The sequence below is a fragment of the Canis lupus genome, chromosome 8, assembly GCF_011100685.1.
Source record: "Canis lupus familiaris isolate Mischka breed German Shepherd chromosome 8, alternate assembly UU_Cfam_GSD_1.0, whole genome shotgun sequence".
Lineage (NCBI taxonomy): Eukaryota > Metazoa > Chordata > Mammalia > Carnivora > Canidae > Canis > Canis lupus.
In genome coordinates this window covers 3,695,859-3,709,337 of record NC_049229.1, presented here as the reverse complement: position 1 = coordinate 3,709,337, position 13,479 = coordinate 3,695,859, and the positions used below count along the sequence as shown (strand labels likewise).

The following is a 13,479-nucleotide window of genomic DNA, read 5'->3' as shown; positions in this document are numbered from 1 at the left end:
CCAAAGACTCCAGTGCTGCTGGTGTGGATAATTCATTTGCACATTAATCAGGTATGCACACTGATTACTCAATCCGGCCATTCTTTTACATTCCCAGACTCATTCGATAGACCTTTCAAATACCAGGCTACATACTACCCAGAAAACTCATCGTCCCCAACTAAATACACAATGTTCCTGTTGTAATTTTAACCCCCACTCTAATTCGTTAAGTGAGAACTTCCCCTCCACAACACCAGCACTTCCACAAAGAGTATTAACAGCCATCTGGGATCTAAAAGAAAATAGGAAAATAGATAAATAATTCTTACACCCAAAGGCCAAACAATTTTTATTTTCAAAAACAACTTTATTCATGACACATATTAAAAAAAAATCCCACCCCCTGGAAATGAGCTAAAAAAATAAACAAAATCCACCTCCCACCGCCCTGTTCCCACTTCCTCCCATTCCCTCCAAATAAAAGGGAAAAAAAGGCAAAGGAAAACAAAACAAAACAAAAAAACTGAAAAACAAAAAAAAAAGTCCCAAAACCCCCCAAAACAAGGTAGTGCATTTCCCCAGGGGGTAGGGGAATTTACACTGGAGCCGCTGGGAGCGGAACGGAGATCTTCCGGCTACAGAAACCTGCAAAGAAAGACACTCAAAACAGAAAAAGAAACACAAAAGGAAACAAAATAGATCACCAGGCAATCTGGAGGGGCAGGGAGCCGGAAAAGAGGGGTGGGGTGGGTGGCAGACCTGGCAGGACAGGAGCAGGTGGAGGGGACTGCGAAAGTTAGGGAGAAGATGGAGGGAAGGTAACAAGCAGAACAGTTTGGTGTCCTTCCAGAGCCCTGGGTAAAAAAACCCCTCCTACCACCCATGCCCACCTACCCTCAAGCAGCCCCCAAAGGGGTGAAGTGGGACAGGGAAACAAGGGGAGCAGCTTGCGCAGTTGAGACGTGTCCATGGCGAATCCCCAGAGTGAATGAGCAGCCCCCTGCCCCGCTCCCTGGGCCTTCCCCTACTTCCCAAAGCAGGTCCCTCCTCAGCAGTTAGTTATGGGATTCTCCCCCCTTCCACAGTATATCTTTTTTTTAAAAAATATTTTTTTTTCCATCAAGGTCATCTTCTGTTTTTCTTTTTTTTTTTTTAATTCTTTTTTTTTTTTTCCTTCTTTCCTCTTTTTTTCCTCTCTCTCCTCCTAATACACACTTTTTTTAGTAAGGGGAATACCATGATGTCGCTCTAGCCCGGCCCCTGGAAGAAAGAAGGAGAGTTAGGTGTTAACATGATCACTTAAGAGTTTAGCACAAGCCCCTCCCCGTGGGCCCTTGCCCCAGTGACAGTGCAGGGAATGGGGGGGAGGGGGGGAGAAGTTTCCAAGTATCCTAAAAGTGACCCCACAATGGTGACACACCTGGCAAACAGGACGGGATAATTTAACAGAATACTTTGCCAGAGGCAAAAAACTACATCTGAGATATAGGGGCAAGAAAATGGACTCATTATCTTTCCAGTTTCAGTTTTCCACAGCTCTTAAACCCCAGGCCTTCACCAACAGATCCTCCCTAATTCCTGGGAGCAGATAAGTATATCTTATAAAAAGCCAAGGTCTATATGCCTATCCTGTCTATTCAAAGGCGGAGAAATGATAGTAAAGCAACAACATGGGCACCACACTAGGCCCAGAGAAAAAGTTAACCTTGCAAAACAGTGGCTCAGTTAAAGAGTAAATATTTCAGTATCCTCCCACACGGCTGTTGAGGAAGATCAACTAGCCTCTGGTATTCTTCCAAGGGAGGTTCAATCTTCAACCCCTCCTTAACTCTGGGAAAAATAGCAAATGTCCAAGCAATGCCTTCACTACCACCAACCCTCAAGGAAAAAAAAAGGCTGGGGTTGAAAGAAGCATCTCTCAGAACAAGAGTAGAGAGATCCAGCCCTTATCACCAATTTCTGCTCCAGAAAACGATGATGAGACTGGCCTCCTGGCCTGGCCTGCAACTACCTTCCTCACCCTGCACAGGCAGGAGACCAAGTCCCTGGAGACCAAGGGGAGGGTAACGTGAGGGAGGTTCCTCAGATCAGGAAAGAAGGAAACATACAGGGCTCATGGGAGGCGGGGGAGAGGAGCAGCCCATCTATCCTGACCTGTAGACGCGACCCCGGGGCCTGCTGTTAAAACCACTGTAGAATCGAGAGCGGGAGCTGTTGTAGTTGGTAGTCCGGGCACGGTATCGGGCTCGTGGGAAACCCCGGTCTGTTGTGCTGATGCCTGGTCTGTTGGTTCGTTTTGGGATCACCTGAAAGTGAGGGATATACAACAGAAAGTCTTAAAATAAGCCTGGAGAGTTTGCACAGAACCAGAACAGCAATGAGTACAGGGCTTACCTTGATTTGTCTTCCTCTAAATAGTGACTCATCTAAGGCCAAGGAAGTCCTCACTGACTCTTTGTCTGAGAACTCTATATACGCAAAACTGAAAAAAATAATTGTCATTTCATTCATCTGAAGTTACAGCAGCTTACACATCAAATCCAACTTGCAGGTATGCCTGAATAACAACAGGGCCACATATTTATTTATTGGTCAATTTTTTTTTAAAAAGATTTTTATTTATTTATTCATTCATGAGAGACACGGCGGGGGCGGGGGGTGGAGGCAAAGACACAGGCAGAGGGAGAAGGCGGCTCCATGCTGGTAGCCTGAGGTGGAACTTGATCCCAGGTCTCCAGGATCAGGCCCTGGGCTGAAGGCAGCACTAAACCGCTGAGCCACCGGGCTGCCCTGGTCAAATTTTTTTTAAATGGAATACTTCAATCTAAATTTCCACCTACTCTTAAGAAAATTATAAAATAGTATACAAACAGCCTGGATTGCTAAGCAAATGCTGTCCCTCCTTTTTCTTTTTTTTTTTATAATATTTTTTTTATTTATTTATGACAGTCACACAGAGAGAGAGAGAGAGAGAGAGAGAGAGAGAGAGAGGCAGAGACACAGGCAGAGGGAGAAGCAGACTCCATGCACCGGGAGCCTGACGTGGGATTCGATCCCGGGTCTCCAGGATCGCACCCTGGGCCAAAGGCAGGTGCCAAACCGCTGCGCCACCCAGGGATCCCTGTCCCTCCTTTTTCTAGTTCACAATCCCACTCATGCTAACCTTCATCTTTATGTTTGGTCTCTGAAGGCATTTACGTGACCCGATATGTATATGTGACACTAACGCCCTAACCATAAAACAAACACTGCTTATTTTAACAAGTTAACGCTGCTCAATACAAAACATTATTTATCTATTTCTAAGATGTGATTAAAACAACCTCATTTTACTTCTCTACTTACCCTTTAGGATGGCCACTAAATTTGTCACAGAGTATGGTAACACGGTTGACTGAACCACAGCCATGAAAGTGTGCTTCCAACTCTTCTGCTGTTGCACCATAGTCCACCTGTGAGGGTAGAGAAGGTTATATTTCACAGGTACCCTGCCTATCCTCTCCAAAATCACATCAACTCTCGTTCTCTAAGAAGTTAATCTTCTCTTCCCAACCCCAGAGCCTCTGCTGATCTTCATTTCCTTTTACCTCCTCCAAACCCTCTCAATACTCCCCCAACCTACTACCTATCCTTGAAATATTCCTTAAGACTCCTATTAACCAACTCCCCAAACAAGAGCCTTCCCACAACCCCAATCAGGGCCCCAATACATACATTGCCAACATAAATGGAACGGGCATCAGCCTCCATCTTCTCTTCAATGGACATGATCACTGGGCCAGCTTTGAAGAAAAAAGAAAGGGAGGGGGGGGTGGCAAGAAACTGGTTTTCTATTTGACCAATATATGCATCACTACCACCACCACCACTACAGGGAAGGCAAAGATTTTGGTCTGTTGTGTTCCCTGCTGTACCCCTTACCAAGAATACTGTCTAGCACACAATAGATGCTTGGCTGAACATCTGACTAATCAAGCAACAGATTAACATATCCTTAAAAAAAAAATCAGAGAAAACAGTACAGGAATTTCTCTCCTGCTCCCAAATCAAGACCCTATTGAACAGCTTTGACTCAAATCATTTTTAAAGTGAACAAAATCAAGGGAACCCAAACTCAACAGTTCTAGGTTAAAGAGAAAGCCCTCTGCAGTCGAGTAGCTTCTTTTAGGACTCCTAACTAAAGGGTCTCCAACTAAAGGAAGAACTATGAGACTTGAAGGTCAAATGCCAGTTGGCAACGTCCACAAAGAGTAGAGGTAGACTAAAGAACAAAGAACACATTTGTAAAAAGGACAAAGAAAGGCACAAAATTACCATCATCAAAATAGAGATTCTTGCCTCACTAAGGTCAGAAAAAACACACAATGGACTATGACCCCAGCACCTGCCCAGTAATTGCTCATACAAGCAGCTCCAAGGTCCCGAGCATCTAATCCCACACAACCCGTGCTCGCAGAACCCTTCCGAGGACCCGGGCTCCGCGTGCAACCGCCGGTTACTCACCATTGCCTGGAGGTGGACTCATATTCATCTGTTTCTCTACCTCGTTCTGTAGCTCCTTTAACTTCTCAGCTTCTTCCTCCATCTCCCTGACTCGAGCTTTGATCGCTTCCAGCTCCTGTAATGAGTGGAAAGGGTATGGAGAAGAGCTTAAGAGGAACCAACGCAGGGGCTGCGCCCTGCTCTCCGTCCAAGCGCGGCCCCAGCCATGCTCGGCCATTTCCCTCGCCCCACGCGCGGGTCGCGATGAAAAGAAAAGCAAGCTACCTTCTCTGGAACAACACTAGGCACCCATAACGCCCGAATCAACCCGGCTGGGCCCCTTCTGGACGTCGAGGATCCGCGCCCGGCCCTGCCCCAGCCACGTTATTCCCCGCCCACCCCACCCCCCGCCTGCCTCCCGCTCGCCCGAGCTCTGGGCCTCCCGTGACACGGCCAGGCCTGCTCGCTCGCCCTCCTTCCCTCACCGGGTCCTCAATGGCGCCGTCCCCCGGGTCACCCTCGACCAGTCCCGGCTCCTCCTCCTCCTCCTGGCTGCCGGGGGCTCCCGAGCCAGGCCCAGGGCCCGGAGCTCCCGGGGGGGCGCGGGGCCGGGGCGGCTCCTCTTCGGGCTCGGGCTCCGGCTCGGGCTCCAGCAGCAGCTCCTCAGGCTCCAGTTCCTCAGACTCCAGGCCGTTCCCGTAGTCCCCTGCGCCCCCCGGGGCCCCCTCCCCGGCCTCCCCACCGGCCCCGGGCACAAGATGGCGCCGCCGCCCCGGCCCGGAGCCCCGACCGCCCGCAGCCCCCGCTGCTGCTGCCGCCGCCGCCGCCGCCGCCATCGCCGCTCAGACTGGGGCCCGCCGCCCGGCGATTGGAGAACAGCGCCGGGCACGCCGAGGATTCATTAGTCTAGCAACCTGCCCGTCACCACGAGCTAGGACTCCATTGGGGGATATTACTTGGCAATCAAATAAGACCCCACCCCTAAGGCGGGCTATTGCGCCAAATTCTCAAATCCCGGTAGGGGAGCTGGCCTGTCAATCAACATACGCCCCACCTCCTCTCAACCCCTTAGGTAACAATACCGCCACGCTGTGACGACATTCCTGCCTCCCCCCACCCCCACCTCCAGGCGGATCCGCGAGTATATGACGCTCGGTGATTGGCCGCTGGCTAGGGCGAGGAGACAAGGCCAATCTTCCGATCGCCTCGCAGCAATAGCCCTCTCGGATGCCGATTGGCTCGTGAGATTCGAAGGGCTAACATCCGTTTCGTGACAGGTGAACCTTGCCCCGCAACGGACGGCAAGGCTTCCAGCCATGGAAAGCCGAGGTCACATGACTAGTCCTTGGCGGGGGGCCGCCATCTTGACGCTACTGGTCGCCGGCTGGAGAGATGTTAGAAAGCAGTGGCTGGAAACGTTGAGGCGGTTTCTGTAAACTGGTTTGCTAACCAGGAAGCTACCAGTGGATGGAATGTTGCTGGAAATGGAGGTTCTGAATGGAGCTCTCCAGTAAGATGCTTGCTTTCCCCATCCAGGTACCAAAAGGTACCAACACCCATCAGGTCTCCCAAACCAGAAAGCAGGAAGGAATCTTCAGTCCAGAGCTACCAGTCCTGTCTGATCTGTCTTCCTTGTGCAGGCATACTTTCCAAGCCCGCTGCTCATGCCTCAGTTTCAGTTTGTTTCTTGGGCTGTTTGCTAAGCCCCCTAATAGATCTCTCAGCTTCCAGTGTCACTCTTAACAGTCCTCACCGCTACCACAGTGAGCTGGCTCCCCTTTGCTGGCCAGGTAAAAGTAAAACTGTACCGTGGCCTTAGAGACCTCAGGACCAGCCTACGTCACAAATGTTATTTCTACACTCCTCATTCCAGGGGGTATACCTGCACCCAGCTCTGTGCCTCTGTACATGAAGTCCCTCTTCAACCAGACCACTGCAAACCTAAGCATCACCGCTCGTGCAAAACCTTATGCTAGCCTCCTCTCCTTTCCCATGACTAGCAGGCCTACTACCTCCACTGTGCACGTAATCATTTTGTCCTGCATCCTGAGAATTTGGAGAGGAGAGGCTGGATCCTATTTATATTTGCAGCTCCACTGTAGGGCAATATGCTTGGCACATATTGTCAATAAATGTTTGCGTTGACCGGGAATCTGGGTGCCACCCTCATCTTCAACTCTTTCGCAGCCCCCAAACCTTCCTTCAGACCACAGAGGAATTCCTCCAGGCAGGTTCCCACCACAAGTTTCCACTCTGAGATAACCAATGAGACATCACCCTGGAAAGCAGGGTTGCCATATGTAGTAGTGATACTACACATTTATTTAAAAAGAAGAAACAAAGGTGCAAAGTTTGCAAGAGGGTTATTTGTAGCCGGACGCAGCTAGGGTTTGACAGCCAGATTCAAATGAGCCCAATCAAATTAATCAGACAACCCCAACAGGATGTGTGTGTCTGGGGTGAGGAGATTTGGACAAGAGGAGATCCCTGTTAGCAAACCAAAAAGTCAAAAGCGTCTCAGTATACCCCCACTCTTCCCCTCACCCTCACTTTTCCTCACAAATCCTTACCTCAGGAACAGGGGAATTCAAAGCAGAGTCACAGTCGCTTAAAATTTCACTGAAAATTACTTCAGCAGCCATCTCAGCTCCAGTGGTCTGGGAGAACTAACTTGAGCACGGAAGACAAGTTCTAAAAGACTGTGAGGTCACTGGAAAAAAAAGGTTTTCTACTAATCTTAACCTAATCAAGATTTTCATATTTTATTGGTGCTTGATTTAAACTAATCAAGCTGAGGGCGCCTGGGTGGCTCAGATTGAGCATGGCCTTTAGTGCTCATGGTCCTATAGTCCTGGGATGGAGGATCTACACTCAGCGGAGACCCTGCTTCTCCCTCTCCCAGTGCCCCTCCCTACTCTTTGGCATGTGCTGTCTCTCAAATAAATAAACAAAATCTTGATAAATTAACTAATCAAGCTGATCAAGGGACATGCGATTTTTTTATAAGGACTTTCGAATCCTAATTTTGTTGAGCACTTGATTTTGTAACAGGCACAATCCTGGACTCCTTATTATATTATCTCATTGAATTCTCACAACTTTATAAAGCAAATATTTCCAAAACTATAGCCTTTTGGGGGGACGAAGAAAGAGTGAAGTAACTTGCCCAAGTCATGGAACTAATAATTAAAAGTGAGCAGGGGAGAAAAAAAGTTAGCAGGGAATTCAGAGCTAGCTTTCAAAGCTTAGATCAAAATTACCATAAAGTCTGCCTTAATACACAAAGATTATATTATGTATGATATTGAAATTGGAAAAAGACTAAATTTCAACAATAGACATATGTTTAGGCAAGCTGTAATTATACCCAAAGATTATTATGCACCTATTAAAAGGGTTACACAAAACATGTAATAAAATCCAAAAATAATTCTTGCTAGGTCAAAGAAATAGAATGTAAAAGTGTATATAAAGCACGATTATGATATTTTTTTTTTAACAACTTGGACTTTGGGGAAAAAAGGGAGCAAGAACCAGTTCTATCTTTTCTTTGGTAATATGTACTAAAAGCTTTAAAACTGTTGAGATTCTTTTTATTTTTTTATTTTTAAAATTTATTTATTCGTGAGAGACACACAGAGAGAGGTAAAGATACAGGCAGAGGGAGAAGCAGGCTCCCTGCAGGGAGCCCGATGTGGGACCTGATCCCGGGACTCCAGGATCACGCCCTGAGCCAAAGGCAGATGCTCAACCACTGAGCCACCCAAGCGTCCCCCCCTTTTTTTTTCTCTAATTTTTTAACAGTTGAGATTCTTGACCTGGTGATTTTATTTATCATCTGCACATTTAGGAATAAAGACCTTCATCAAAGTGAAAAAAGGTAAGCAACTTGAATGTCCAAATAGGCACATTCAGGAGAATTATTATACACACATAGATTTAATTTTATATAGTCATTTTGCCTTCAAAACACTTTTAATGACAAGGAAAAACTGTGCAATATAATGGTAAGCAGAACTGTAGTATAAGAAATTGTATATACAGTATGATCATAAAATATAAGCACAGATAAAAGATGGGAAAGAAATATGCCAAAATGTTAACAGTGGTACTTTCTGAGTAGTAGGATTATAATTGATTTATCATTTTCTGCGTTATATGAACGATTTTCCCCACAATATCATGTTATTTTTTTATCATGTTATTTTTATTTAAAATTTTAAAAACCCTCCAACTTCCAAACTTACTCTAGTAAGAATGATTACTTTTTCAGACATTTAAAAAGATATTTGAATGACATGTAAAGTGAGATACTTCCCTATTAGAGTGTAAACTGTAAAAGGCAGGGACATCATCTTAATTATATTTGTATTCCCATTGCCCATCACTGTGTGCTCAATAAATGCTAACTGAATGAATGATCTTCCATAATAATTTAAAATCTTACCCATTGTTGATGCATAGAGAACATCAAAGAGATAAGTTTCTAAGAATGAATTTGTAAGAAATTCATACGTAATGATGTGAAATTTACCCATTATGAGTATAATTTTCCTTCAGTAATAACCTTTCCATAGAGGCTATGGAGTTTTGGGAAAAATAAAACTCAGTGATGCTGTGCTCTAGAAGGAAAAATGTGTCAATAGAAGTGGCTAGTGGACTTAAGGAGAATTAAATCAGTAAAAAATGGATGAGGGCATCTCCAGTTCTGTCCAAAAGGGAAAAGCTGTCTCACTAAACTATATAAACACATGGCTTTGTGGTAGTTTCATTCCTATTTTTAACTCTTGCTTTTTTTTTTCTTTTTTGCCTGCTATAATAATTCTCTATAATCTAAAACTACATTGTTTAATATGATACCCACTACTCGCACATGCCTTGAGCACTTGGAATGTGAGTAGTCTGACTTGAGATATACTGAAAATGTCAAATATTCACCAAATTTCAAAGACAATAGGAAAAAGAGACTATAAAACAAATTAATAACTGTTATATTAATTATAGGTTGCAATTGTAATAATTTTTATATACTGGGCTAAGTAAAATATTATTAAAATTAGTTTTATACCTGTACCTTTTTGCTTTTTTAATGAGGCTTCCAGAAAATTGAAACTACATATATGATTTGCATTATATTTCTGTTAGTGCTGACATAAAACCTTGAAGCCTTGATCATTTACTTACCTCTACTATGGAACAGACTCCAATTATTTTCTTTGTTGTTTTCTTTTCAGGCTGAGCCCCAACACAGGGCTTGAACTCACAACCCTAAGATGGAGACTTGAGCTGAGATCAAGAGTTGGATGTCCAACCAACTGAGCCACCCAGGTGCCCCAACTCCAATTATTCTCTAATGCAAAGTCTAGGCTCGCCTATCTTAACTCCCTAGGTCTGTCCTTGCAGGGAAGTGAGGTGTCCATTTAAATGAGAAAGAATCTACATGGGCTGCTTATTTCCTATTCTGCTTGGTTAACTTTTAAAAAATGTTGTACCTGGAAAACTTGTTTTAATATATTGCATCATATATATGTGTTCTTTATGAAAAGATCAGAAAATACGGATAGTAAAAAGAACAAAATAAAATCACCAGTAAAATCCAACACCCAGAGATAATCACTAGTGATATTTTGGCATATCCCCTTCCTGAAATTTTCAAAACATATATACATATAGAGGCACACATGCACACACACACACATTTATATATTTATTTTGGCAAACTGGGATCATACTGTATATATTATTTTCTACTTCCTTCTTTACCAAGTTAGAAATGTCTTTCCATATCAATAAAAATATTTTTCCAATTTCATTTTCCATGATTTTACTCAAAAAAAGTCACCTTAGAAATGAGGGCTTCCCTGACTATTCTATTTAACATTGAAATCTATACTTAAACACTTTCCCAATTCCATGCCAATGAATTATTTTTCTTCACAGCATTTATCACCTTGAAACATGAAATGTTATGTTAATGAATATTGTGAAATGAATTTATTTAGTTTTTGTTTGTTTCCCTTAGTAGAATGTAAGTAATATGTAATATGAGGGCAGAAATTTGTGCCTGTGCACTCAGTGTCTAGAACTGTGCTTAGTACATAGAAGATGCTTGAATATTTGTTGCATGAATCAATGATTGAATCAGTAAAAAAAACTACATAGCTTTCCATTATATTACGTTTTCTAGTTGATTTTTAAAATATTGTTAATTTTGGGCGCTTGAGTGGCCCAGTGGTAGAGCATCTGCCTTGGCTCAGGTCATGATCTCTGAGTCTCGGGATGGAGTCCCGCATTGGGCTCCCCTGCAGGGAACCTGCTTCTCCCTCCGCCTGTGTCTCTGCCTCTCTCTCTCTCTCTCTCTCTCTCTCTCTCTCTCATATAGTTTATGTCACACCTATATCCACATTTAAGGAACATTTTAAAGTTTTCAAAGAATCTGCTCTTAAGTAAAAACACAGAATGTCTACAATCCATTTGCTAGAAACTGTAACTAAATGTTGCCCAAATTTTATCGAAAGTACCATATGGAGAAATGACATTCATGGAGAAATGTCTAAAAGATTAAAAAATCCATCTATCCATTTATATGGTCTGTAATTTAGCCCTATAATAAACCGCCATAGGGTATATTTGGGCTAAATTGTGATGAGCCTGATAGAACAAGCTTAGGATCTACTGAATTCCCATTTGGTGTTTATTGGTGCAAAACTCAACATCATATTTACTGTCAGATGTTACAGAGGGTGATAGCCTCTATATCACCCCAGAAGAGCCACAAAAGTCTTTGCCCATCTTAAGGAACCGACAGACTTTTCTAAATCCCAAGAGGAAAGTGAATCTTGTTTTGTTTTCCAATTTGCCTTAGAAATTGGAAAGCTCAAGGCCGAATTTATAGCTTAGCTTCAGTATTCGGAAATACTGCTTATAGAATGCTTTTCTGTACATTAATTTTCCTTTTGCTGTCATCTTATTTTAATATTTCAATTTATCCTTTACTTCTACTTTATTTTTTATTTTATTTTTTTTTCTTTACCTCTACTTTAAAAATCCATATTCTCCTATTGTTTTGTATAGCAAGATGTTGCAAATGCTTTTTGGAAGGAATTAGTCAAATACAAATCAACCGATCATTAAATCAATCACACTGGAGTGGAGATAAATGCTCTCATAGCCTGACAATATTAACTATTAAGAGCATCTAATTCCCCTTTCCTTAACTCCATGTTCACCAAGCCACTCTCAGATTTTCATATGGCTTGCCCTGTTGATTTCCTATAGAGAGGATGGAAACTCTCCTCTGAGCAGTATATCTCTAACTACAATCTAACACATATATACCCAAATGTAATTTAATTGCACCAGATTATAGAAAGACTAGAAATTCTTATAATTTGAAATTAGTATCGCTCTTCCTGTCAGGCAGGATTCTGATGTTGTTCTCAATTAGGACAGAAGGATGGGCTGAATAATTCCTGTAGATTCCATCCACTTCAGCTGTTTGCATTAAAATGGCTGAAATCAAGTATCTCAAGGTGCCAGGAAAGGAAGCAGGGGCTCCATTTTTGCAAGAAGTAAGCAGCAGGATACTGGGAAGAAATGCTCATCATCACTGGAGGCTGAACCACAACAGGGGACTTGATTAACATCACAAAAAGATTTGGGGTAAGATTTTCTTTGTTTTGGTTGGTTGTTTGTGGCCATTCCAAAGTACTGTATACACACACCTCTTAAGATTTGGTTTGGCACAGATGGAGCTCTTGGCTTTGGGCATTTGGCAGGGGTTGGGAGATGGGGGGAACAACTCTGATTTTCTTTTTTTTTTTTTATCTCAACACTTTCCGAAATCCCTGTTACTCTAATTCTTGCACTTTAACAAGGTCATGAAGAGATGATTAGATCAAGAAATGTCCTGACACCAGGCTACAGAGTGTAAAAGTCACAAACCCTGCTCAGTCCTTCTCATTAAACTTCTGGGCTTTATTTTTTTTTCAATACGACCATTACATATTACACAAAAATAAAAGTCAAATGAACTTGATATTTATAAATTATTAAATAAAAATACAGGAATATATATTTATATTTATAGAGCTTTTTCTTTTCTTCTAAACTAACCAAATCTGTTCTCCCGCCATTTTATGATTTAAAAAAGTAAAATAGTATATACCCTAGGATAAATGGGGAGTGGGATTAATAATTGCAGGACCTAGTTGCCCTACTTCTCCTTCCTTGGCCTAAGCAAAGTCCCTATTTGTCCCTTTGGGCTCTGGAAAGCAAGAAATGCCCTCTCCACCTCTTTAATCTCTGAAAAAATGGCATTTAGATTTATTTCCCTTTTTTTTTTTTTTTTTTTAATGAAATAGATTTAAAAGTTGGGAGCCATACTCAGCCTTCCTGGCCAAGAGCTAATTCCAAGGAACTATATGGCTCTAGAAGAGAGTCTCTAGTTTTCCCTGACAGAAGAGTCTCTGGGGTTTCCATTGCCCCTCAAGCTATAAAGGACAGGACAGATCAAAACTGCCCACTATGACCCCAAGTAAGCTATGCTTCTGGGAATCCAAGCCCTTTACCCTTTCAGAAAACAATGTCTACTTCCACCCAGGTGTGAAGGCCTCAGCACAGGGCATTTCAGTTACCTGACCATGGTCCCTGCTGCTCTGGTTTGCTAAAGGCCCCCAGGAAAGCTAGCAGGGTCAGGGGTCCTGTGGTAGAAGGGAAGGTGAAGAGTCTGCCCCAAACTTGGGGGAGAGTGGGCTCCAATTTGGAGCTGATGGTCTAGTCAGTGGTTTTCCAACTTTTTTTTCAGCAGCAAACCCCTTAATGTAAATTAAATCTACCCTGAACCCCGATATGTAAGACAGCCACCAGGGGAGCTATTCTGTTTGAGGACATGTAGCCCAGCCTGCTTAGCACCCCCTCTTCATCTCCCCAAGGACTCCTGAGGCAACTCCTCCAAAACTTCAGGGTTCTGCCAAGCAGTCTGAAAACCACTGGTCTAGTTTGTCCTGAGCAAGT

The 13,479-nt window shown here is 43.3% G+C and overlaps 1 protein-coding gene and 1 long non-coding RNA gene across 2 annotated transcripts; one reads left to right on the top strand and one right to left on the bottom strand.

The window, feature by feature from the left end:
- Nucleotides 1–1,141: 1,141 nt before the first annotated feature.
- PABPN1 (poly(A) binding protein nuclear 1) lies at nt 1,142–5,308 on the bottom strand. The gene is made up of 7 exons (NM_001130437.2): nt 4,950–5,308; nt 4,486–4,600; nt 3,697–3,764; nt 3,328–3,434; nt 2,377–2,464; nt 2,137–2,288; nt 1,142–1,242 (listed from the first exon to the last, which is right to left on the bottom strand). The coding sequence occupies exons 1-7, from the start codon at nt 5,298–5,300 to the stop codon at nt 1,203–1,205; spliced, it is 921 nt and encodes a 306-aa protein (NP_001123909.2). The 5' UTR covers nt 5,301–5,308; the 3' UTR covers nt 1,142–1,202.
- A 15-nt stretch (nt 5,309–5,323) lies between these two features.
- LOC111096965 lies at nt 5,324–12,431 on the top strand. Its single transcript, XR_005363052.1, has 3 exons — nt 5,324–5,974; nt 8,269–8,344; nt 9,699–12,431. It is a non-coding gene; the product is annotated as an uncharacterized LOC111096965 (long non-coding RNA).
- The last annotated feature ends 1,048 nt before the right edge of the window (nt 12,432–13,479 follow it).